The 27,409-nt window shown below is 37.0% G+C and overlaps 1 protein-coding gene across 9 annotated transcripts in view; it reads right to left on the reverse strand.

Annotated features, from left to right (window-relative positions):
• ARSK (arylsulfatase family member K) overlaps positions 1-27,409 on the reverse strand; it is a 64,949-nt gene that overhangs the window by 19,805 nt on the left and 17,735 nt on the right. For all 9 annotated transcript variants that reach the window (XR_011505936.1, XR_006533983.2, XM_044780038.2 and 6 more), the window contains 3 exons: positions 7,239-7,521; positions 4,899-5,070; positions 1,632-1,856 (listed from right to left, as the gene is read on the reverse strand). Coding sequence is in view for 7 of the 9 variants with exons in the window: in XM_044780038.2 (XP_044635973.2) it covers positions 1,632-1,856; positions 4,899-5,070; positions 7,239-7,521 (680 nt within the window). In the remaining 2 variants the exon portion in view is untranslated. The remainder of the gene's footprint in view (positions 1-1,631; positions 1,857-4,898; positions 5,071-7,238; positions 7,522-27,409) is intronic.

The raw sequence follows: 27,409 nt of genomic DNA on the forward strand, positions 1-27,409 counted from the left end.
TAATAAAGAGTGACAAATTTAAAACAGTAAACAAATGGGTAAAAAGGCAGACCTGGATATGTGTGATGGTTTCCCGAACAGAAATAAGATTATATTTCTTCCTGACCATATGAGAAGATAAGGGATTAGACTGGATGGCAATGATGCAAACTATGCACATTTTTTAGGGCAAACTTAAGAAGAATAAAAAGTATTAATGATAATAATATCTAACATTTAATTGTTTACCATGTTCCAGGCATTGTTCTAAGCTAAGGAATAGCCACTATTATTTCCAGTTTATTGATAAGAAAGTTGAAGACCAGAGATGTTAAATAACTTGCCCACGGCCATACAGTTGGTAAATACTGATTTGAATTTACGCAGTCTGACTCCAGGATCTCTAGACTCTTGGATACAACACCACAAGTTTTGCTTTACTGTAGTTTTTCAACTTCACAATATTTTTCAGCCAATAAAATAGTCTATGTAGGATGCCCCTCCCAACTCTCCATTAAGATCCTGTAACAAGGAAGGTTTTGCAATTTAAATCACTAGCAATTATGCATTCTTTTAAACACAATTGCATTTCTATATAATTACATTTTCACAATTCAAAAAAATCTGGATTTATCTTTTAAGTGAGAGGAAGGCAGGTATTTTACAAAAAAGATCAACTATTAAAAGAAAAAAATTCATGTAAAATAAATTTAAAAGAGAAAATCAAAACAATTTTAATTTTAAAGCAAGCCTACCTTTATTTCTAACTGAGCTAAAGGATGCTGATACTAGGTTATTAGAGAAGAAAATATTTTAAGGATCAATTTTTTTTTCTCCCCAAAGCCCCAGTACATAGCTGTATATCCTAGTTGTAAGTCCTTCCAGTTCTTCTATGTGGGCTGCCGCCACAGCATGGCTTGATGAGCAGTGTGTAGGTCCACGCCCAGGATCCGAACCCGTGAACCCCAGGCCACTGAAGCGGAGCACACGAACTTAACCACTACACCAGTAGGCCAGCCCCTCGAGGAGTAATTTTTAAAGAATAATCTCTGAAATAATGATATCAACTTTAATAGTATAAAGGATTCCTATTCATAAAAATGGCACTTTTCTGCCAGTATTAGAAAATGATAAAGAGATAATGTACTATAAAAGACTTAGAACATTCTTCCTATCATAAGATATGATAAAATGTAATTTTATAGAAAAGAAACTACTCTTTTAAAGTTAAAAAACTACTCAAAAATTCAGACTTCTTAATAAAAACATTGTAGCATCTTAAATTTCAATAGTCTTTATAGTAAGGTACATTTATTAAAACAGGAATCCCACCAGGGTTTTCCTATTCAATATCTTTCTGTTTACAGTTTTTTGAATCATCATCTTTTATATGATCTTTCTAAGGTCCACAGAATGGAAGGGAAGAGGAAGTCTGGCTTGAGGCGCTGATTTGAGAAATTTAATCCCACACTGTGTGTGTGTAAACTGGATTTATACAAAATACTACCACTACAGGTAAGCTAATAAAAAAAAGGAACTTTAGAATTCTAATAGATTATGCTTTATACCTATTTTAAGCTCCTAATTGGCTAGAAGAATCACAAAATAAGTCCTTTGTAGATACACTATCAAAAGCTGTATAAATTACTCACCAAGCATAGTAGGGTAAATATCCACAAGAGAAACCACATTTGATACTTGTAGGTTGGCCTGAATTCCTGGTCCCATTATCAAGAGCGGAACATGGGCGCTAGCCTCATACATACTCATTTTATAAAACTGACGATGTTCCATGGCCAGCTCTCCATGGTCTGAGGTGTATATGACAATAGTTTTCTGAAGAAGATCTAACTGACGAAGAGCCAGAATAATTTCACCTACAATACAAATCAAGATAAATCTTAATTAGCTTTTAATTCACGTTTTATTCTAGCACAATAAACTTTTAACAACTCTGCCCTACAAGGGTTTGTCAGGATGCTTCTTATCATCTTACTCTTATCTACTGTTCTTAAGTAAATTACGCCAAGTTCCATGTGCCTGCCCTTCAGTTGATAGACTAGAGAGAGGAAGAAGAAAATATAATACCCGTGGGATAAGTTTCTTCATTTGGAGACCATGCTAGCTTGCTTTCCACGTTTCTATCAGAGAATGGGGAAAAAATTTCCCCCTGGTGACTCAAATGAACAAAGAAACACAAATCTGCATGTCAGTACCATACACGTCTCAGAGGATGAAGGGACGACCACCACCAACCCGCAATTTCTGCCCAGTGGGAGGTGAAAAGAGGGATCAGAACTCCTCCTCCCTGCCACCCTTCCCCGTAAACCCCCAATAGCTAGATCATGTGCATGAAGTTGGCTGAGGGTTATGGAAATCCCACCTTTGAGGAAGGGCTGGAAGCAGGACAGACGGTATATGAGTGTGATTTAACATATTCTTGGACAGGGAATAAGTGGACAGTAAAATTCCTCTCACAGTCCCTGTCTCTTCGTGCCCTGAAACTTCCTCCTCATTGCAATTAAGAGAAACACAGTAAGGCACAGCCCAGGGAAGAGTCAAGTCTATTTTGGCAGCTCCTGAATCTGGCCTACAGGGGTCATTGTTATTAGGAAAAACCCACAGGTGATTCTGAGGTCCAGTCAGAACTAAGACACACTGCTCTATGAGTTATTTATGGAGTGCAGATCATCAGGCTCTTTCAAGTGGACAACTGTAATTGCTTCCTAATTGGTTTTCTTGCCTCCACTCCTCTTTCCCCTCCACAATATCTCTTGTTCACTCTGGTGGCTATCTTTCTAAAATATCTGATCATGTCACACCCCAGCTTAAAACTTTTTCACATCTTCCCATTGTCTATACCCTTCAGCTACCTCTGGACCTTTACCTTTCACCATCCTAAACTACTAAGAACTCCCTGAATTAATAACAATTAGTTTAGACTTTCTTGCCTCTGTACATAACTCTGCCTTCTGCGTCGAATGCCCTTTCTCCCACCATTTACTTGGTAAATTCCAATTCTTCCTTTATGGCCCAGCTCAGCATTACCTCCGTGCGTTTCCTGCTCCTCCAGGTAGACTGACTCACTCTGTCCTCCAAGACCACTATAACTTGTAACCTACTGTAGTTACAACAACATGCTATAACTGCTGGGGTTTACACTCATTCAGTAAATGTTTACTGAGTTCCTACTACGTGCCGGAAACTGTGGATGCAAAGCTGGGCACGTAGGATGCAATGTTGAATAAGACGGAAGTCCCTGCCCTCTGGGAGCTCACATTCTTCAAGGGAAATGGACAGTAAACAAGTAAATAGAGGGAATCATTAAAGATTAAAATGTAAACAAACAAGATAATAAGGTATGGAGTACGTAGGATGATGGGGCTGGTATACTAACTTACGTTACTTGAGAAGACATCTCTGGGGTGGTATTTGAGCTGAGAGCTAAAAACTGAGAATAGCCAGCTATGTAAAAAAGCAAAGGGACAGGTATCCCAGGCAGAGGGAGCAGCGAATATGAATGCTCGGAGGTGGGGTAAGAGCTTCAAGTGTTTTTAATTAATGTGTCATATCTTAATAATACTCAACTGAGTACCACCAGTGCCCGACATAGTGCCTGATAGCTAGCAGGCACTCAATTTTTGTTGAACAAACACAGTGAACAGTAACAAATATTATTTGGTGACCAGACCAGTTGTAGATTTAACAATGAGATACAATGTATTCCACAAACTTTGTAACTTGAAGTGAGCTGCTGCATTTTTTTTCCTGGAGACTTCACGAGTAGTATTCCCATACTCCCTGCAGCAACATTATCTACTATTTCACTTTAGTAGACATGGACGAATGCATAGCTGCAAACTTTCAAAAGCGACTCCTAGGGTGCAAACCAGTGAATATCACTAACATCAGAAAATATCAAAATACAATTCAACATGTGTGTGGACTTCAGTTAACAAACTTACTTAAAATCTTATTTGCCTTTAAGATTGAGTAGTTGGAAAGTCCTTGAGAATCTTTTAATACATACATTTGCTATTTTATAAATAATCTATCCATATGGCTTTTTTGCTTTCTGCTTTATACTTTTATATTTTTGCCCAATGAATGCTTTTTAACGTGAACTCACTTGTTCACTCCCAAGGTTTATGTGTACAGAAGAGGTGCTACCCACACTTCACTAATGCAATTATGCTCCACCCAAAGTGCAGCAAAACACATGATACGGTTTCTGAAAATGACTTGTTATAAAAATTGATATATTTTTTTAAACCAAGGTCTCTTTACATCTGAAGAGGAAAGTGACATAGCTCTACAAGTGAGTAGGAAAAAAACACTTTCTTGACAATCATTTTACGGAGGCAGGTTTGGTTTTGAGCTGAAATAGGGAAGGAAATTCATTGAGTCTGGACCAGAATATACACGGGGAAATTGCTTTCAGCTTTAGTTAAGCCTTGCTCTAGGGGCCCTAGGGAGAATGGAGTTATTACTAGTCTGGGAGAAGTACAAAATTCTACACTCAACTGTCTCACCTCCTAGAACAGGAGCCTTACAGTTATCTGTCCATGTGTACCTGTGTTTGGCTGAAAACTGAATCCTGATTAAAGCCAGCAAAAAGTTTTGATTCAAGCAGATGATAGCCTTCTATGAGCTTTTCTTTATGTATGAACAAACCTAAGCATTTATTGATTTATGAATAATTCGGACTGAGAAGCTTTTATTGTATTATTAATAATGCATATTATATAATTTTTATATGTATCAAGAGTCCTATAATCCTAAATCTGAAGAATCTAAGCAACTGTTAGGAGAAATGATCTGAGGATGTTCATATAAGTCACCAAAAAGCAGGATCACAGTTGGATGGAAAAATATTATGCTTTTTCTTCATATCATAGCTTATTAATTACACCACCTACCAAGCATGGCATCTGTCTCAGCACACATAGCATAATAAAATGCTCTAATATTTTTAATTTCTTTTTCTGTAAACTTCCCAGTGCAGTTCTTTGTATAAGAAGAATAATAATCTATAGGGTGCATTTCTGACAGAGGCAACCACTTTGGGATTTTGATGGCATCATAAGATACCTAAAAAGGAGAGAAAAGCAAAGTAGTAATATTCCTCCTCTCCAACAAGTGTGTATGGTAAACTAGACAACATTTAATTACTTAGGCTAGTAGAAAAGAACGGTCATAAATTATGTAAAGAAAATAGTAAATCAAATACATAAATTAGGAACAAATTGTTAATATTTCCAGCAAGAACAAAATGTGTAAACACATCAATATCTGTTTAGTGAGACAGTTGAGAAAATTATTTAAAAATTATGCATGTCAATGAAGAATATGAGCTATATTAGATAGTAGTGTAGTCCAGAAAAAGTGTCCAAGCACTTTAATATAGTTGTGTGATCAATTCAGCTTGCAGAATCAACAACCTAAGGATCTAGACTCCTTTTTCCCAATAGTTCACTAGTATAAAAGCCAGTATCTAGTGAGATAGCCAAATTATTTTTTAAAAACAAATACAACTTTTCAATGCATATAATGCTTACATTTTTTGTGAAAACAATTAAGACTAGACTTCAGTCTTATATATCTTTTAGTCACGTAACTTTAAAAAATTCAAATATCTACTAACAATTTACTTAAAAGTTACTTGAACACCCGAAATTATACAATTTTATAAACTATTATGATCTCAATAAAATTACTTGGAAATAAAAAAAAGTTACTTGACTCATTTGTTAGGCTAGTGCTAACTCCAGCTATTTTTCAACTTGAAGCCAGCAAGAACCCTTTGAGAAGATATGAAGTATCTAAACCTTTGACATTATTTCCTTTAAAAGAGGTGCACTACACAGTGTTTCTGATTAGAGTTTTTAAAGTAACTTAAATTTGATTAAAGATGACACATTTCAAAACATAGGCAGTCTTCCCTTTGCATGGTTCAGATATGCACAGATTTCAGTTACCACAGCTGGATGACACAAGTCCTCCACCAGGGTTCAAATTTTAGTCACCAAGGTATATTAACTGTGACTTATTGCATAAAGTACAAACTTTCCCATTCATAATCTGCTAGCTCTTTAGTCTACAAACCACTATATAAATTACAAATATGTATCACAATTAGTGACTAATCAGGTCATTTATTTCAAAGTCTCTCAGTGGTTACTCACTGCACATCTTTCATCCAGTATACACACAACCAGCAAAAGGTGTAATTGTGCTGCCTCCTTGTCTCCCAGTGATAAATCAATGTGACACATTATAGAAATGGATAAACAAACGAGGGAATTGGTCAACAAAGACGAATGTATAGTAAAGAAATAAAAAGTGGTAACACTGGAAGTGAAATTTGAATCAAATGTAAATGGAGTTATAGAAGAAACAGCTGACCTGGGAATGCTGACACTGCCACCATTTGATACATTCTAGCTATACAGCCAGAGGAACTTACTGAAGACACACTCATTGATCTAAATGAGGAAGGTCATTGTGAAGAAAAGGATAAACTTGTCCTAGACGAAGTGATACTGGGAAAAATCTTCACATTAATGAAACTCTCAGAAATATATCGTGACATTGAAAGTGCAAAGGGTAAAATGTTGGAAGGCAATCCAAATTTAGAAAGGAATATGACAATGTGCCAGGACATACAGAAGATGCTTGCTCTGTATCTTAAGTTATACAATGAGAAGGCAAGCACTGTTCAAACTACCCTTGCTACGTTTTGTTACAAAAAACCAAAACACTTTAGTTCTTAACGTCTCTAAGTGTTTTCAGTTCAGTGCATTAAATAAATTAGTTTTACTATTTTTTTCAATTCCCTATTCATTTACAACCCAAAATAAGAGAGTTTTAAATGTTTTGACAAATGTTTTTAAGAGTCCTAGAAAAATGGTCATTTCCCCAATGGATTATTAAGATCTCTGTATAGTTGCCACTGGTGTGGTCATTTTTACCATCCTGAACTGTGCAAAGTGAACACTGCCTGCACTCCTAAGAGAGTGTTCTAAGAGAATGTCTTTCAGTTCTCTCTTTATAGACATATTATATGAAAATATATTCAATTCAGAAGTAGGTTTCTAAGTTTTAACATATTTTATTTCTGTCAAATTGCCCTTTTGTTTTTGTCAACCAGTTATCGGTCGAGTTTGATTTAATGAGAATATACAATTTTCAAGGTGAGTAAATAGCAGTAACATACAGATATGTTAACTTCTACTTTTGAGCGTACATAGTGTACTTACTTTTTTAAGCCAATAAAGAGATGTGCGAAATGTTGAAGCTCCAAAATTTTCTCCTGAAGATGGTGAAGGGTAAGGGTGTGGTAAATTTAATCCCAAGTACAGAACAAATGGTTGAGTGTAATTAATTGCCTCCTTTCTTAACCAATTTACTGCTCTGTCTGTATTCCTCCAGTCCTTTTCCATAACTCTTACTTTCGTCTTTTTAGGGAAAAGATTAACCATAGGTCTGCCTTCTTGTCTGAGTAAGAAAGCAACATCTCTTGTCCATGCTTCCACACGATTGCTGAGGGGGCAAAAAGACAGGTATATTGTAAGAGATTTAAAAAGTTTTAAAAACTGACTAAGCATAAACATAAAAAACCAATATGGAAAACAATCTTTAGACTCAGTCACCTAAATGTTCAGACTAACTATCTAACCGAGGGCCCTCCAGGACCAGTTCAACTGAGCCCATCTCATGAACAAAGTGATTAACTGCCTTTCAGAAAATCTGCAAAGGCATGTAGACAGAGCAAGCGCAAAAGAAATCTTCAACTGAAATGACTGTAAAACCAAAGAGCCTCCTTCCCATGGAACCCAAGGACAGGGACACAATCAGAACTTGAAAGTTGGACTCGTCAGAAGCGAGGGGTCCCTCATTCAGGAAGATCTGGTGTTAAAATTCCTTCCCCACCTCACCAAAAATGTTTAGCACCTCATCATAAAAGTTTAGAACCTCATCATAAATGTTTAGAATCCTGTCATAAATGTTTTAAACCTTACCATAAATATTGAAGCCCACCAGTTAACACCTATCCCATCAGTGTTTCTGCATGCCAGCCTGTTCTCCCTAACCTCTTAAATTTTGCCCCAAATGCTGAATCGGTGAGAGAAATCTGAGGGCACATGCTCCCTGTTCTCCTTGCAGATCAATCTTGCAAAATAAAGCTGATCTCTTTGCCCAAAGGCTGATGCTGTAATTAATTGACCGTTTATGGGGCATCAGGCGAGAGAACCCCAATTTTGTTTGGGAAGAACTACACTAGATCTCCTTAAGAAAGTTACTGAGCATTCAAAGTTTAAAAACCAGGAAAAAATAACAAAAATAAAATATCACTTATGTTTTCTTTAAAACTAAGATTATTTAGAAAGGTTACTTTTCTTGTACCAAGATATTTAGCAAAATAAAAAATGTTTTGGGGGCTGGCCCTGTGGCCTAGTGGTTAAGGTTGATGTGCTCTGCTTCAATGGCCCAGGTTCGCTTCCTGGGTGCGACCTACACCACTTGTCAGCAGCCATGCTATGGTGGTGACCCACATACAAAATAGGGGAAGACTGGCACAGATGTTAGCTCAGGGCAAATCTTCCTCAGAAAAAAAAAAAGGTTTTAGATTCCTAGTATTTCTCCTGAATTTTCTAGCATTTTATTTTTTTATCAGAAGAAAATAGTATTTCTAACCAAAGCTACTATAATTTCCTCCTATAACTAAATCTTTATATTTTTAAAATCCTACCTCCTAAGTGTACCTTATGTTTCTGAAGTTTCACATTTTGAACTGTTTCCAGCTATGTCTTTTCTCATTATGAGAACAATTTTATGATCTAAGCTATCTAAGCTAATAGTGATGCAAATTTATTATCCATTATAAACTAGATGTATTTTCTTTATTAGCTGATTTAAAAGTTAAATGATTCAACCAATTCAATTTCTCTAAATCTTTAGTCTATTTTATCTAACTACTTGATAAGTTAAGAGGTAGTACTTACTACTACTTTTTCTCAATCAGTGTATATTTAGTTAGCAAAATTGTTTAGGAAGCAGTCCTGGACATTTCTAAGAAGCTTATTTTTATAAGTTTTAGTTGAGGCAAACACCTCTGAAGTGTTCTGTCAACTAAGAAAAGAGTTTTAAAAATTCGCATACCAACATAGAAATAAGGAATATTTTATATTAAAACAACACCCCACATAAGGGAATTTCAAACCACACAAAATGACTAATGGCCCATAGATGAGCTAAAATAGAGCTTTCATCTGCCTTGTGAAGGCAGATACAGAATTTAAGCATCCATAATAAAAATAAAATTTTCACAGTTGACATTCAAGATATTTTGATAAAAATGACAAAAACTAGAATTTCAGCAAAATTACACCTAACGGATTCTAATTAATTCTGCCTAGCATTTACTCAAATAGTAAGTTTTGTAAAATTTATCAGACTACCAAAACAACCTAACATTAGTTTCTCAGTCTTTTGCTTCACTCATTGCTGAAACTCCCTATATGTGACTATGATTAGCTACTGCAGAGGAGTGGGATGCTAGAGGTTTATACACCAGCAGTACTTGTGGTAGAGCTCAAGGATTTTGAGAGAAGAAGAAATAGGACACTGAGATTCATACAGGATGTTTAGAAACTAAGTGCTTTCTTTTCAACCAAAGAGTGTTACAGAGTGTTATATTTTCGTACAGCTGAGACATTATTACAGGAAACAAGAAAATTACAAGCAAGCTTGGAATACAGCCTAACTAACTAGTTCCTAGTGTGATACTGTGATTTATAATAAAAATTTACATCTTGTCTTCTCCCTGCTTCTGGCAGGGAGATCCTAAAACCCTTGGAATTTCCTAGGTGGAGAGGGACAAAGGTGCCTTTTGTTATGTTAATTGGGTTACTTTTTGACCTCATCTAGGATGGGGACTGGTTGCCAGGAGAACTGACCACATGATTATAGGGTGCAAAATTTTAGTCCCACCCTGCCTGACCTCGGGGAGGAGAGGCGGGATGGAGATTGAATTCAGTTACCAAGGGTCCATGATTGAATCAATGATGCCTGTGTAATGAAGGCTCCATAAAATCCCCAAAAAGGAGTGGATTCAGAGAGCTTCCGGGTTGGTGAACACTTGGAGGGGTTGGGAGAATGATGCTGGCTCCAAGAGGACATGGAACCTCCACACCCTCTCCCCATGTCTTGCCCTATGCATCTCTTCCCCCTGGCTGTTCCTGAGTTATATCCTTTTACAATAAATCAATAATCTAATAAGTAAAATGTTTCTCTGAGTTCTGTAAGCTGCTCTAGCAAATTAATAGAACCCAAGGAGGGTGTCATGGGAAGCTGTGATCTATAGCCAGTAGGTCAGAAGCACAGGTAACAACCTGGACTTGCCACTGGCATCTGAAGTGTAGGGGAGGGGCAGTCTTGTAGGACTGAGCCCTTAACCTGTGGAATCTGATGCTACCTCCAGGCAGATAAGGTCAGAATTGAGTTGGTTTTGGTTCACCCAACTGGTGTCTGGAGAACTGGTGGTGTGTGGAACCCGCTCCCCTTCCCTCCCCCGGCCCCCACACACATTGGAAGTGGGTGCAGAATCCTAATTGGTGATCAGAACCTTTACCTGGCTTTCGATTAACTCAGGTGTAGACTATTGTCTGGATTGTGCTAACTGACTCAGTCAACCCTAGGATGTGGTCAGGAGTGAGTCTAGAACATCTCGAGGAAGATAAGACGGCTGAATGGAACCCAGGGCACCGTGTCTTTTGCTACAGCAATGAATACGATGAATAAGTGTGATTCCATTGAACCTTTCTGGTAAGGTTATGCCCCCTTCCCTATTTTTATCTTTTTTACTCTCTGTGTTCCTGAGATTCTTTCAACCTAGACTGATCCCCTTAAGGGTACAAAGACTCAAATCAAGTTAGTTTTGGCCTCATCATTATGATTGATTTCAAACTTAGCTTTATTTTTGCCCTCTTACTAAATTACACGTGATTTACCCTCCTATTCGTGGGTATGTGTGCCTATAACTGCTGGTATTCAAGGAGAGTTACAGCAAATGATTTCAGCATTACTAGGGAAGCAGGACAAGATTATGGTTGAAGGTAAAGGTTCCTCTCTCACAATTTTCATTTTTTCCTCTTTTCTGGGAATCCCAAGAATCTTGAGTGAGCTAGTTGATTAAGAAGGTAATACTTTGATTGGTTAGTTTACCTATGTTCATGGCATTGTGCTTAAGTTATAAAGTAACAATTTACTTCTTTATAACTTAAAATCAGCACATTTTAGGTTTCAATAAATATTAATAATTCTAATCAATGTTGGTTCTCTGTTCTGCTCTCACTACTCCTGGGCCAGCCCAATCCTCCTGGGACCTTGTTAAGCACAAGAAGAGCAGTAGATGCAGTAAGCATCTACAGGAGCTGCAATTCTCAGCTCAGAGAGTCCCTTTTCCCAGCCCAAGGTTCCTTCTGGCCAGTAACACTAACGAGGAAGATAGAGAGAGAAGGTGAATATGTAACTGCGTAATCTATTACAATTACTGTAACAGAAAAATAATTCTTTTAAAATTATAATTCTCTTTACCACACAACCAGTGTCTCCAATCCCTTCTTAACCAGGCCAACTGGTTAACATGAGCAGAATTATTCTACCTTGGTTCAATTCCAGGAAACAGTATCTTTTGACCATGTGCTTAGACCTACTTTGTCTTGTTCTAAGTGTTGTCTGGATCCCTCCACCGTTAATTGCTAGAACCTCCTCCAAATAGAAACTTTCTAATTACTTGGCCACCAGGCGTATTTTGAACAAATTTCCTTCCATTCCATTTCTATGTACATTGTCCGGAGTGTCAAGAGTTTCAATCAGGACAATTAAAAAGGGCTTACAAATAGAGAGGAAGCAAAACTATCTATGCTGTAGATACTTACTGATTCTTTGGCTCCTCTCATTATAAATTTACCCTGTTACCTGCAGTATGCATGCACATACAATGTGTAGTTTCCTGGATGCCAGCATTTCTCAAAGTGGCCCAGGGAGGTTTCTGAGAGGATTTCAGGGGGTCCATGAGGCCAAAACTATTGTCCTAATAATAGTTAGATCTTATTTGCCTTTTTCACCCTCATTCTCTGAGTGCACAGTGGAGACCACTCCAATTTAGCGTCAGGTGAGAGCTTAGACGTGGAGTATACCTGTATCAAAGGGGATTGTTCTCTATAAACTTAGGCTTTTTGTCCATGTACACTAAGTGACCCTCCTAAGTGGTCCAAAGTCTACTTCTACTCTTGGCAGAAATGTAAGAAGGATTTCTCTTCTCAAAGGGACACAAAAAATAACCACGTTTCTGGTTCACTATTGGTTTCACCTTGTCCTACCTCCACCTGAGGTCCAGTTCTTTCTATCCTTGCTACTCCAAGAGTGGTCCATGGACCAGTAGCATCAGCATCACTAGGGAGCTTGTTACAAATGCAGAATCTCAGGCCCCAATGAATCAGGACATTTAACAAGATGCCCAGGTGATTTGTATACATAAAGTTTGAGATGCACTGCTCTACATAACAGTGTAAGAATTCTTTTATGCAAAAAACCCCTTGATTTTTAGATAGGATAATCCAAACAGCTTCTACAGTAGCTCATGCATAGAATTACTCTACCTTGGTTCAATTCCAAGAAAACAAGGTGATGGCTACATGCACTATCCAATAATCAGCAGTTTGATTAGTTCTTTTTAACGACAAAATCTCTTCCTAATATAAATGGAAAATAAAACTACCTAACACATTACCAACTAATTATTGCATAAATTTGTCTATATGCCATTGCTGTGTGGCTTTTCTGTGCCAAATTCTTCTGTAGCATTGGATACAGTCAGTCCACAGGTAGGAAAGGATTCTTTTACATAGTAACAAGCACATCTGAAAAAATATCACATATTAAAATAGGTGAGAACATAACAGTTTTCTTTCAAAATGAATTAGGAGCCTAGACTTAAACCTTCAGCTTCCTAAGATTCCTAAGATAATTAACTATCTCAGACTGAGTTCTGTGGAGATCTCTCTTTCACACACATACACAATCATTGTTACTGATGGGATTACAACAGCTAATGTGTCTCAGATAAGTCTCTGGCGTGGGAAAATTACAATTCTGAATGGTGCCCTTGCAAAACCCTGCTATTAACCTAACAAATTCTGTAAAAAAAAAAGGAATCCAAACTCTTTCCCTTTAAATGCTCTTAAAGTTGTGAGAAACACACATACCATTTTTTTAAAAGGACTTACAAGGCTGTCATCTATCTTTCTTACTTATATGACAATCTGTTTTAGTTGAATGACTATTTCTAACTCTGGCAAATTCAGGTTGGAACATCCCTTTTCAATATACATTATTTAAATGCTCAATATATGTATGTTTTTCCATTGGTTCATTTTATTCATTCCAACCATTTTCCTTTTCTGGTGAAATTATAGTAGCCAGTGTTCCTTAATCTTTTATTCATAAAGTTATTTGTAAATATGTTGAAAATCATGGATTTTTTGCCACTAAACAATATTAAAAATATATTATTACAATACTTATATCACTATATTATACATAATATTAATATAATACTTTATATTATAATATATAATTAATAACATTGTACATTTATTATATAATTTTATTAATTATATATTATATATTTTATTAAGTATTCATTATAAATATATTTATGCAATTATATATTCTTATTATAAAGTATTATTATATAATAATAGTAAATAAATTCAAACAGAAGTTTTGTTTTGCACGAGTGTGGGGATGGGTACGTAGGGATTTTATGGACTTCGAGCTGTGAACTCCCACCTAGCCATTTTCTAGTCTCCTGGTGAATTCATCACAATGGGAGCATCAATATTTATAACTTTGAATTCCCACAGGACAATGACTATATTCTTTGATAGAGAATATTTGCTGTAGTTTAGGTTTATTTAAATAAACGTAGCCTTTTTGATTCAATTCATGAAATATTTACTGAATGCCTACCATGTGCAAAGCATTGTGCTGGCAGGAGCTTGGAGTTACTTGCTTAGCTACCAAAATGGTATTAGCACCTCGTATCCACTCACACATAAAACCCTTTTACTACCATACTTTTTAAAATAGAGGGCCATATGCTATGTTGTGGAAAAAGCAACTGTGATAAAATAGTTTGGCCATAACTATAACTCTAATAATTTAGATCACATTCACTATTTCTCCATCAAAAAAGGGGAAGCTTTTTTTCTGACACTTTTAATTTAACATATCAACTTGAGCAACTCTAATATTTAAAATTTTTGTAAGCTTTTGTTTTTCAATATTATATGGGAAACATAACCTGGACAAAATGCCATCAAATCTGAACGATAAAGTAGGTGGATTATCCCCCAGTAAATCTGTTATTAAGAATTCACCAAGCAGTCACTGTATGGGACATGTCACAGTGTCCATAGCTCTTGCTTAAGGGGTGACCCAGATGACCATATTTTGTAGGATTTAACTCCTCCTCTATCCTGTTTGACTGATCAGGGGTGGGCACCTGACTAGGGATGAGAGCCTTAGGTCCTTAACCTGGTCAGCAATTATGATGGGGTCTGGGATAAAATATGAGTTGGGCTCATCATCCTTATTTACAGAATTTGAATTTGGAAAGAAAAAAAAGTCAGGTAACTTGCAGTTATCTAGAATGCAGCTATGAGGTAGAGAAAAAGTCATAAAGAAGGAGATGGAGCTTGAGTCAAAAAGGGTCATACAGGTCAAAGTTATAGTTGGAAGTGAGGTAGTTGAGAAAAGATACAGAGCAGAGGAGAGAAATAAGTCATGAGTTATGTTAATAACTAGAGAACTAGAACTAGTTCTAGTTCTAGGCAGACAACTAGAATAAAGTTCCCCTAACTCCTGCCACTAAGGCCCTTACTGCTGTATTACATTCAGAATTACTCCCCAGTCCCATATCTTGAGACTAGTGTGACTACAGCCCCTGTTTGTAGTCTGCTAATCCAAATCCCTTTTCACTGCACGCCAATCCTTACATTGTGATCACATCTTCTCTACCCTGCACACCCCAGTCTTATGTAGGTGGGCTCAAGTGACTATTCTTCTAACCAAAAGAACCTAATGAAAATAAATACCATGTTTCTAGTCCTATACTGAGTCCAAATCTCATCCAATATAAGCCTCAGAATAGAAGACTTACAAATGATACATACTTATGTCTATCATGCTTGTAAGTAGTTAAAATGATTTCACTGCTGAGAAATCTAATTTTGGGGCTGTTATAGTCATAATTAATCTTTCAATACATTTTCAAAATGTCCCTTTTGCCTGCTAAAAGATAAGTCTTTAATCTATGTTTCTGAATACAGTTATGCACTGTGTGATGACAGTTTGGTCAACAATAGACTGCATAAATGACAGTGATCCCCTAAGGTTAGTACCATGTAGCCCTGGTGTGCAGTAGGGTATATCATCTAAGTTTGTGTAAATATACTCTATGATGCTCGCACAATGGCAGAATCACCTAATGACGCATTTCTTATAACATATCCCCGTTGTTCAGTGACTCACGAATGTATAGGACTTTACCGAGCCTAGGAAGACACTAGTGACCCTTCTGGAAAAATTTTCTCTTAAATCTAATGCAGGGCCCAGTAAGTAGTAAAAGCTGAACAAATGATAGCTATCATTATTCTCCAGGTGGCTTTGATCAAAGAAATTCAGTCAACACATTTTAAATGAGTTAACTTTCAGGGTAATGGGGGCATGGATGACATGTGTCTGAATTATTTAAAATCTGTTAGGTAATTAAAACTTGGCCTGTTAGCTCCATGAGTTCCTGGGCACAGTGCTACTAAGACAGCCAAGTTACGGATGTGACATGTTTTTCAAACCACCTGCCTTTTGGCCAGGAATTTCATTTTGTGTGGGTTTTAATGAGAGGGGAGAGGCCATCGCCCACTATTGAAGCTGAAGCGAGAGTGATAACCCCTTTGCCTAGGACCCCAGGCAGCTAGGGAGTAGGTAAGTGACGTAGGCTTGCCAATTTGATACTCAGGTGCTGGAGTTTGAATCTTGAGGGAGTGACACAGAGACATGGGGTCAGCTAGAGATTAATTAAGGCAGCAGTGTCACCAGCAGCAGTATCGTGGCCAGCCTGTTACTATGGCATAATTTTGGTGTGCTCTTAAACACAAGCCTTACCCAATTCCTGTTTTCTGAGTTGAGGACTCTGGCCTTCTTATTGATGCTATGTGCTACCTAAGTTTTTCTAAAAAATTTATTTTTGGGGCCAGCCCCGTGGCCTAGTGGTTAAGTTTGGCGCACTCTGCTTCGGTGGCCCAGGTTTGGTTCCCAAGCACAGACCTGCACCACTGGTCAGTGGCCATGCTGTGGCAGTGAGCCACATACAAAATAGAGGAAGACTGGAACCGATGTTAGCTCAGGGTGAATCTTCCTCAAGCAAAAACAAAAAAAATTCATTTTCTACTCAGGATTCAGAGTGTAACCAAGGATCTTGATGAGTAATTTCTAACACTAATAGTACCTTAGAAATTTTGTCATTTTTGCCAAAGATATGATAAACTATCAGCACTCACTCAAAAAAGGCAGAAACGTTCATATTTTTCTACTTTGAATCCGATCAGTGTTTTTATCTTTGCATTTCCAAAAAAACATTTATCTAAAATTGCTTAAAAAAATCAATTTACAATAACAGCAGTTTAACAAAAACAGAAAAAAGTGCTGTGGTTTTGGGGATCCAACAACTTTGTGGAGGTGTTCTGAGACAGTTTTGCTGTTGCAATCCTTCATTTCTTATGAAGCCTGATACCTACAAGTAACTTTATAATACTACTATGAAGCAGGTTTGACATATTCTCTAGTGAAAGAGGCATCTTTAAGAGTCTATAAAAGGTGAAAAGGGAATAATTTGGATTAATAAAGGGCATACTTTCAGAGCTTGAAAAGACTGGATTCTAATTGGAGCTTTCATAAACAAAAAAAGTATTAGGTATAACAATGAAAATTCTAAGGAAAAGAAATTTAGTCAAATAGGGTTATATATGGTCTCAGACTAAAACATATATTACAGGAATTTTTTTGCAAGTAAAGAGACGTTAGGGAGTGACATCAGCATCATGGCAGAGTGAGCTGTTTCCTTAGTCTCTTCCCCAAAAGAACAACCAAAAGCACTTTCTTTAACCAATAGAGGATACCCACATACCACAAGAGAATGTCTGAGAGACCAAAACAGCCATACATCTGAAGGTAGGGGTACTGGATCCCAGGAAAGCAGAGGAGGTGAACGGATCTCCTGCCCTTCTCCAGTGGCAGTGATCTAGGTTGTGAGTCCACACACAGCAGCTGATGTGGAACTCTTGGAGGAGGTGGGGGAATGGGAAGGCATCCATGCGAATGCTTTCATGCTTAGGGCTGCATCCTGGCCTGTGGTGGCGTTCCACACCAAGGTGGCTTGGCCACTGTGTGCGTGGGTGCCCCCACCAAGCCCAGCAGCTCAGGTGGGCTGCAGGTGAGTGCAGAGTGGGCTCATGTGCATGAAAGAGGGTGCCCCTTCCCTCCCCTCCTGCCTGTTGCACTAGCTTGGTCAGTTAGCCAAGGCAGTGGATCTGCACCAGAGCACCTGTGCCTGCTTGTGTGACCTGCCAGGCAGCAGTAGCTGGTGGGAAGATGCAGACAGGTCCTGTCAGCACAGCTTCCAGTTGATGTGGCAGGTTCAGAAGACACAGCTCCTCCCCCAACCAATGGTGACAGGTGGAATCTGCAACCAGATACCACCCCACTATGCATCAGCAAAGGTCCACTTCATCAAACACCATGAAGAAATACATTAACACTCCAGATGAGATTGAAAATGACAAATCTTCAGAAACCAATCCTCAAGTCACAGAAATTTACAATCTAAATGATAAAGAATTCAAAATAGTTATCATAAAGAAACTCAATGAGTTACAAGACAACTCAGACAGTTCAGTGAACTCAGGAATAAAATTAATGAGCAGAAGGAATTCTTCACAAAAGGGATTGAAACTCTAAAAAACCCAAACAAATGCTAGAGATGAAGAACACAATGAATGAGATGAAATCAATCTAGAAATCTTAAAAAACAGAGCTGACATTTTTGAGGGCTGAATTAGTAATTTAGAGGACAGAAATATAGAAATGCTTTGGGTGGAGGAGGAGAGAGAACTAAGACTTAAAGAAAATGAAGAAATTCTTCAAGAAATATCCAACTCAATTAGGAAATATAACATAAGGATTATAGTTTTTCCAAAGGGAGAATAGAGGGAAAAAGGAGCAGAGAGCTTGTTCAAAGAAATAATAGCTGAGAAGTTCCCAAACCTGGGGAAGGAACTGGAATTACAAGTATATGAAGCCAAAAGAACTCCTAATTATGTCAATGCAAAAAGACCTTCTCCAAGGCATATAATAGTAAAACTGGCCAAAGTCAATGATAAAGAAAAAATATTAAGGGTAGCAAGGCAGAAGAGAGTATCTACAAAGGAACCCCATCAGGCTTTCAGCAGACTTCTCCGCAGAAACTTTACAGGCTATGAGTGAGTGGAATGATATATTCAAAATACTGAAAGACATAAACTTTCAGCCAACAATACTCTATCCAGTGAAACTAACCTTCAGATAGGATGAAGAAATAAAAACTTTCCCAGATAAACAAAAGCGAGGGAGTTAATCACCACGAGACCCCCTACAAGAATGATCAAGAAGGCCCTCACACCTGAAACAAAAAGGAAAAGGCTTACAAAGCTTTGAGAAAGGACATAAATAGACAAAATCAGAAAATTACAGCTCTCTATCAGAATAGGTTAGCAAACACTAATTATAAGATTAAAGATAAAGGGAAGGAAAGCATCAAAAATAACTATAAACACTTCATTTTAATCACAAACTCACAACACAAAACAGAACAATTTGTGACAACAATAACTTAGGGAAGAGGAAAGGGATGGAACTGCCCATCCTTAGGCTAATGAAGATAAGAGGCTAACAGAAAATGGACTATCTCATCTATGCAATCTTTTACACAAACCTCATGGTATCCACTAACCAAAAAATCAGAACAGAGACACAAACCATAAATAAACAGAAAACTGAGAAACCCATCATAGAAAAATCACCAAACTGAAATGGCAGTCAGAACTACAAGTGAAGAGAAACAATGGAAATATAGAACAACTGGAAAATAAGAGATAAAATGGCAGTATTAAGCCCTCACGTATCAGTAATAACTCTAAATGTAAATGGATTGAATTCTTCAATCAAAAGACACAGAGTAGCTGGATGGATTAAAAAATTAAGACCCAACAATATGCTGCCTCCAGGAAACAAATCTCAAATCTAAAGACAAACACAGGCTTAAAGTGAAAGGATAGAGGACAATACTCCAAGCAAATAGAAAGCAAAAGAAAGTAGGGGTTGCCATACCTTTATCAGAGAAAGCAGACTTCAAGATAAAAAAGGCAATGAGAGACAAAGAGGGGAAGTACATAATGATAAAAGGGGACATCCCACCAAGAGGACATAACATATAAATATATATGCACCTAACAGTGGAGCACTGAAGTACATAAAACAACTATTAACAGACCTAAGGGGAGAAATTGACAGCAACACAATAATAGTAGGGAACCTCAACACTCCACTTACATCAGTGGATAGATTATCTGGACAGAAAGTCAACAAAGAAATAGTGAAATTTAATGAAAAACTAGACCAGGTGGACTTAATAGATATATAAAGAACATTCCATTCAAAAACAGCAGAATACACATTTTTCTCAAGTGCACATGGAACATTCTCAAAGATAGACCATATGTTGGGAAACAAGGCAAGCCTTAATAAATCTGAGAAGACTGAAATCATATCAAGCATCTTTTCTGACCACAATGCTATGAAACTAGAAATCAACTATAGGAAAAAAGCTAAGAAAGTCACAAACATGTTGAGACTAAACAACATGCTACTGAACAAACCTTGGATCAATGAAGAAATCAAAGGAGAAATAAAAAAATACTTGGAGACAACGAAAATGAAAATACATCATACCAACTCTTATGGGATGAAGCAAAAGTGGTTCTAAGAGGGAAATTCATAGCAACACAGGCCCACCTCAACAAAAGGAAAAATCTCAAATAAGTCATCTTAAACTACACCTAATAGAACTAGAAGAAGAAGAACAAACAAAGGTGAAAGTCAGTAGAAGGAGAGAAATAATAAAAATTAGAGGAAAAATAAATGAAATAGCCAAATAACAGTAGAAAGGATCAATGAAACTAAGAGCTGGTTCTTTGAGAAGATAAACAAAATTGACGAACCTTCAGCCAGACTCACTAAGAAAAAAAGAGAGAAGGCTCAAATAAATAAAATTAGAAATGAAAGAGGAGAAATTACAATGGATATCACAGAAATACAAAGGATTATAAGAGAATACTATGAAAAAAAATATGCCAACAAACTGAATAACTTAGAAGATATGGATAAATTCTTAGACTCATACAACCTCCCAAAAGTGAATCAAGAAGAAATAGACAATCTGAACAGACAAATCACAAGGAAAGACATTGAAACAGTAATCAAAAACCTCCCCCCAACAAAGAAGTCCAGGACCAGCTGGCTTCTCTGGAAAATTCCATCAAACAGTCAAAGATTTAATATCTGTCCTTCTCAAACTATTCCAAAAAATTGAGGAAGATGGAACGCTTCCTAACTCATTCTATGAGTCCAACAACACTCTGATCCCAAAACCAGAAAGGGACAATACAAAGAAGGAAAATTATAGGCCAATATCGCTGATGAACATAGATGCAAAAATCCTCAACAAAATATTAGCAAAATGAATATAGTAATATATTAAAAGGATCATATACCATGATCAAGTGGGATTTATACCAGGGACACAAGGATGGTTCAACATCTACAAAGTAATCAATATGATACGCCACATTGACAAAATGAGGAATAAAAATCACATGATCATCTTAATAGATGCAGAGAAAGCATTTGAGAAGATCCAACATCAATTTATGATAAAAACTCTTAATAAAATGGGTGTAGAAGGAAAGCACCTCAACATAATAAAGGCCATATATGACAAACCCACAGCCAACATCATACTCAACAGTGAAAAACAGAAAGCCATCCTTCTAAGAACAGGAACAAGACAAGGGTGCCCACTCTAGCCACTCTTATTCAACAGAGTACTGGAGGTTTCGGCCAGAGCAATTAGGCAAGAAAAAGAAATAAAAGGGATTCAAATTATCAAGGAAGAAGTGAAACTCTTGCTCTTTGCAGATGACATGGTTCTATACATAGAAAACCCTCAAGAATTCATCAGAAAACTATTAGAAATAATCAGCAGATACAGCAAAGTTGCATGGTACAAAATCAACTCACAAAAATCAGTTGCATTTCTACTTTCTAATAACGAACTAGTAGAAAGAGAACTCAAGAATACAATCCCACGTACAATCACAACAAAAAGAATAAAATATCTAGGAATATATTTAACCAGGAGGTGAAAGACCTATACACTGAAAACTATAAGACATTTTTGAAAGAAATTGAAGATGACATAAAGAAATGGAAAGATATTCCATGGTCATGGATTGGAAGAATAAATGTAGTTAAAATGTCCATATTACTTAAAGCAATCTAAAAATTCAATGCAATCTCAATCAGAATCCCAATGACATTCGTTATGGAAACAGAACAAAGAATCCTAATATTTACATGGAACAACAAAAGATCCCAAATGGCACAAGTAATCCTGAGAAAAAAGAACAAAGCTGGAGGCATCACAATCCAAGACTTCAAAATATACTATACAAAGTTATTGTAATCCAAACAGCGGGGTACTGGCACAAAAAGAAACACATAGATCAATGGAACAGAACGGAAAGACCAGAAATAAAACCACACTTCTATGGACAGCTAATCCTTGACAAAGGAGCCAAGAACATACAATGGAGAAAGGAAAGTCTCTTCACTAAATGGTGTTGGGAAAACTGGACAGCCACATGCAAAAGAATCAAAGTAGACCATTATCTTACACCATATACAAAAATTCACTCAAAATGGATTAAAGACTTGAAGGTAAGACTTGAAACCAAAAAACTCCTGGAAGAAAATATAGGCAGTACACCCTCTGACATCGGTCTTAGCAGCATCTTTTCAAATACCTTGGCTACTCAGGCGTGGGACACAAAAGAAAAAGTAGACAAATGGAACTACACAGACTAAAGAGCTTCTGCAGGGCAAGGGAAACCATGTACAAAACAAAAAGACAACCCACCAACTGAGAGAAAATATTTGCAAATCATATATCTGACAAGGGGTTAATCTCCAAAATATATAAAGAACTCATACAACTCAACAACAAAAAGCCAAACAACCAGATCAAAAAATGGGCAGAGGGGTGAACCCGGTGGTGTAGTGGTTGGGTTCGTGTGCTCTGCTTCAGCAGCCTGGGGTTCGTGGGTCTGGATCATGGGCGTGGACCTATGCACTGCTAATCAAGCCATGCTGAGGTGGTGTCCCACAAACAAAACTGAGGAAGACTGGCATAGATTTTAACTCAGTGACAATCTTCCTCAAGCAAAAAGAGGAAGATTGGCAACAAATGTTAGCTCAGGGCCAGTCTTCTTCACCAAACCAAACCAAACAAAAAAACAAAAAATGGGCAGAGGATATGAACAGACAGTTTTCTAAAGAACATATACAGATGGGGGGGCCGGCCCAGTGGTGCAGCGGTTAAGTGTGCACATTCTGCTTCGGCGGCCTAGGGTTCGCCAGTTCGAATCCTGGGTGCAGACATGGCACCACTTGGCAAGCCATGCTCTGGTAGGCATCCCACATATAAAGCAGAGGAAGATGGGCAGGGATGTTAGCTCAGGCCCAGTCTTCCTCAGCAAAAAGAGGAGGACTGGCAGATGTTAGCTCATGGCTAGTCTTCCTCAAAAAAAAAAAAAACTTAAAAAATAAAAGAAGATACACAGATGGGCAATAGGCACGTGAAAAGATGTTCAATCATCATGGAAATGCAAATCAAAACTACAATGAGATATCACCTTACACCTGCTAGAATGGCTATAATTACCAAAAGAAAAAATAACAAATGCTGGAGAGGATGTGGAGAAAAGGAAACTCTCATACACTGCTGGTGGGAATGCAAACTGGTGCAGCCACTATAGAAAACAGTACAGAGGTGTCTCAAAAAATTAAAAATAGAAATACCATCTGACCCAGCTATCCCACTACTGGGTATTTATCCAAAGAACTTGAAATCAACAATTCAAAGAGACTTATGCACCCCTATGTTCACTGCAGCATTATTCACCATAGCCAAGGTGTGGGAGCAACCCAAGTGCCCATCAACAGATAAATGGATAAAGAAGATGTGGTATTTATACACGATGGACTACTACTCAGCCATAAGAAATGACGAAATCCGGCCATTTGTGACAACATGGATGGACCTTGAGGGTATTATGCTGAGTGAAATAAGTCAGAGGGAGAAAGTCAAATACCATATGATCTCACTCATAAGTAGAAGATAAAAACGACAAAAAAACCCAAAAACACATAGCATTGGAGATTGGACTGGTGGTTATCATTGGGGAAGGGGGGAGGGGGAGGGCAAAAGGGGTGATTAGGGTCACATGTGAGGGGATGCACTATAGTTAGTGTTCGGGTGGTGAACATGATATAATGTATACAGAATTCAAAATATTATGTACATCTGAAAAAAATAAAAATTAAAAAAAGATTTGTGTGCTTTTTATGAAAATAATAACAAATAATTTTTGAAAATACTTGATTCCCTAAAACGTATTGTTAAACTATATGTCAGAAATAGAAAGTATCCTTTGCTACTGATTTTAAAATTAGCTCTACAGAAATCACGTGGGACCAGTCATTTTTAGAAAGCTGAATTTTCCTGACAGCTGAGGCTTCCTCTTTTTAAGAAACAGTCTCTCTCTCTCTCTCTCACTCACACACACACACACACACACACACACACACACACACATACAGACACAGAGAATTAACTATTTGAGTTAGCATTGTCCTTTGCTTCCACACAGCACTACTTGAAATGTTTTTCTTGGTTAAGTCTTGAATTAAATGACTATGGATTGTCACTATGAAAGTAAGCTACTATTCTCGGTTAATAATATCATTTGCCCTCATACTAAATTAAATCTCAGTATTTTTAGTTCTTTTGCTTGCTCTTAATGAATTTCGTTCTTATTTTCTTGACAGATATCAATTTTTAATTATCTCATCTCCTTGAGAAATATTTTTTTCACCTTAAAAATATTTCTTTTTAAATACATTCAGATCTTGCTGGAGTTGAACTACGGATATGCTAGATATTATTGTGGTTGTTAGTTTATTTTTAACATCAAGAATGTTAATTTATCCATGTACTTTTAGACATTTTAACACTCTTCTTTAGAGATTATAGAATGAGTCTAAAAATTTTCATTTATTCATTATACATTAAGTACCTTACTTTTGAAACTTTGCCGTCTAGACTCCTACTAGAAAAAGAAGTGCTAAAAGGCAGCTACATCATGGCTAACTGAAACAGAATGTAGTCAATAAAAGAGCCAACTGGAAGCTTGGAAAGACTGCTTAGAGAAAAACAGGGAAACTTTGAAGGGATGACAAATTAGATGAATCAAGAAATTACAAGAACTCCAAAAAAATCATCTAAAACAATCATGGGACTTGATCAAAGGGCAAAAAAATATGTTCAAGGATGAAAAGATTAGAATAGAACCATTCAAAGTTGTTATTATTTTTTTTTAGAGGAAAAAAACTTTATGGAGATTCTCAAATTCAGCTTAGCCAATGAAATATGCTTATGATTTTTGGCCAGCTGTCTCAGCCTGTTATTTAAGTCCTCATATAATCTTTAAAGCCTTACCTTTCATTGCTCCCTTATAGGAATTCTGGTTTATCCAATGTCCTCCAAAAGGTCTGCATTTTCCTACTTGGATGCCTCTGTTCGGAAGTTTCTCCTTCCTGTCCTCCAGTTGGGCCTAGTGATGTTCTACTTCTGTGGGAGTTTATCAAATCTAAAATGCTATTAATGTAATACGTGCTTTTTTGAAAAATATATACTATTAAGAAAAAACGTTGCCTATAAGACTAACACAATTTTGTAATCATCAATTGTAAGATGCACTGCAATCTCAGAGATGTTAAATTTGAAAAAACATGTGCACGTTAGAATAGATTAAATATACTACTTTACAGCCTTTTCCTCCCCGCTTTGGGGAAAAAAATCTGGATGTGATCACTTCCTCCTTTAAACAGAACTCACCATATTTTGCCCTGTACTGTAGTTATCTAGACTTATTTTTTTAACCTCTTTTAAACTGGAAGTCTCTTCAGCTAGGTCCTTATCTGGCTAATGCTAAGGTTTCATTGAAAAAGTTAAATCTCCACATTATTACATAGCTTTAGGCTCTCCTCAAGTAGATTGAGATAAACTTCTGCAAGTCCTCAAATGGCTAACACTGGCAAAGTAGGAGATAAACTTCATTATGGGCGGCTAAACATCATACATTAAACTTTAGTAATTAAATGGAAAAAATCCAAGAATTGTAATGAGGCTGTAGGCTCAGAGACCTCACTGCCCAAGAAACTGATGTAGGAGTTATGGCAGAGAGCAATCTGAAGATAGCCCCAGGGGCTGCTTCAGCCAAGAACTTGCTAGTCATCAGAAGTGAGGATCTGGAAAAATAAAACAAACAAAAACAACAGCAAGCTCTTCCACTATCATAAAAAATCATGCTGAGAATGCACCCAGAATAATGCAAGCTGTTCTAGAAGTGAATTTCATTAAAGATAATAAGGGAGGGTGTTCTAAAAAAGCTTCTAAAAATGACCAAAGGAATGACTGTCTGTCTCCATTATAAAGAAAAGAATAAAATAAACTCCTCCTTGGAATGGAGAAAACTGATCTAAAGGTATATGATCCTTGATTACAAAATAATAGTGGATAAGCGTGAGATGAACACAGACTTATTCATTAGGCTGCAGAACTGAAAGGGACTGAGAGACGGCTCTGTGGTTGCTGTTCTGAGTTCTGCAGCTTCCCTCCTGGTCACTCGGGTTCTGTCTAGAAAGCTTGTGATGCTGGTCCGCAGGCCTGACAGGGAACAGGAAGAGTGGTGTTAGCAGCCTATAATTTGCTTCCCTTTGCTGTTTGCCAAGAGACTCGAGCTTGAGAGTTCTTCCCATAGCAATTTTCTCAGTTTGGAAGTAGGCCTTTATTTTTCATTTGTTTCAGAGGATTAAAAATTGCCTATTGTGACTTGGCTTCAGAAAAACATTAAGCTGTGTGTTGAGAACATATGTAATTACAATGGTAGTAAGAGGAAATGACAGACGATTTGATTTTAGGTTTTAGACTTTTAGCTAGAAAGATACAGCAGCTTGTTTAAATTCTCTTTTTATGCCATTAGAATGTAAGTTCCATGAGAGATTTTTTTGTTTTGATCACTACTGTATTCTCATCATTTAAAAATAGTGTCTAGGACACAGCAGGTGGCTCAAATATTTGCTGAATGGGTATTGCATACATCTGATTTTACTTTTGTAACTTAAGGATCACCTATTAGTATTTTAAGGAGTATTACTTAGTATTCATTTTCTTCATTAAATTGTATTGATTTTAGAAATCTAGGTTTTAAAATGTCTATATAAAATCAATTACCTCCTAATTCTACACACTTCCAAATTACCATTTTCTTTGGTTTTATTAATTCTAAAAAAATTGTCCTACTAGTGTCAAGTGGATTGGATCCCTTAGAATATGAAAGCATAAACTTAAGATTCAAAACATAGGCACTTACTGTTAAGTGTGACATTCCTAAGGCCATGCTGATGAGTATAAAGTATTTAGCTTAGTTTCTTAACCTCTGCGCTATTGACATTTTGCGCTTGATAATTCTTTGTTGGTGGAGGAGCTGTCATGGGCATGATAAGACTGTTCAGCAGCAATCCTGGCCTCTCCCTCTAGATGCCAGTAGCATTCCCCCAGGGGTGTCAACCAAAAATGTCTCCAGACATTGTCAAATGTCTTCTGGGGGTCAAAATTGCCCTCAGTTGAGAACCACTGTTTTAGACATTGGGAATATATTGGCAAAATAGTTTTACCTGATGGCAAAACTGATCAAAACACCCTATGAATTAAACACAAAAGTTTCTTTTAAATTGGTAAGAAGATACAGCAAATTCAAACCTAATCAAACCTAGTATGAACACAATACATATAATGTGAGAGGGGGAGATGAATCCCAGGATTTTATAAACCGCTTAACTGTACTCCTTGAAGTCACAGAATGTCAGA

The sequence above is a fragment of the Equus asinus genome, chromosome 9 (genome assembly GCF_041296235.1).
Source record: "Equus asinus isolate D_3611 breed Donkey chromosome 9, EquAss-T2T_v2, whole genome shotgun sequence".
In the NCBI taxonomy this organism is placed as follows: Eukaryota; Metazoa; Chordata; class Mammalia; order Perissodactyla; family Equidae; genus Equus; species Equus asinus.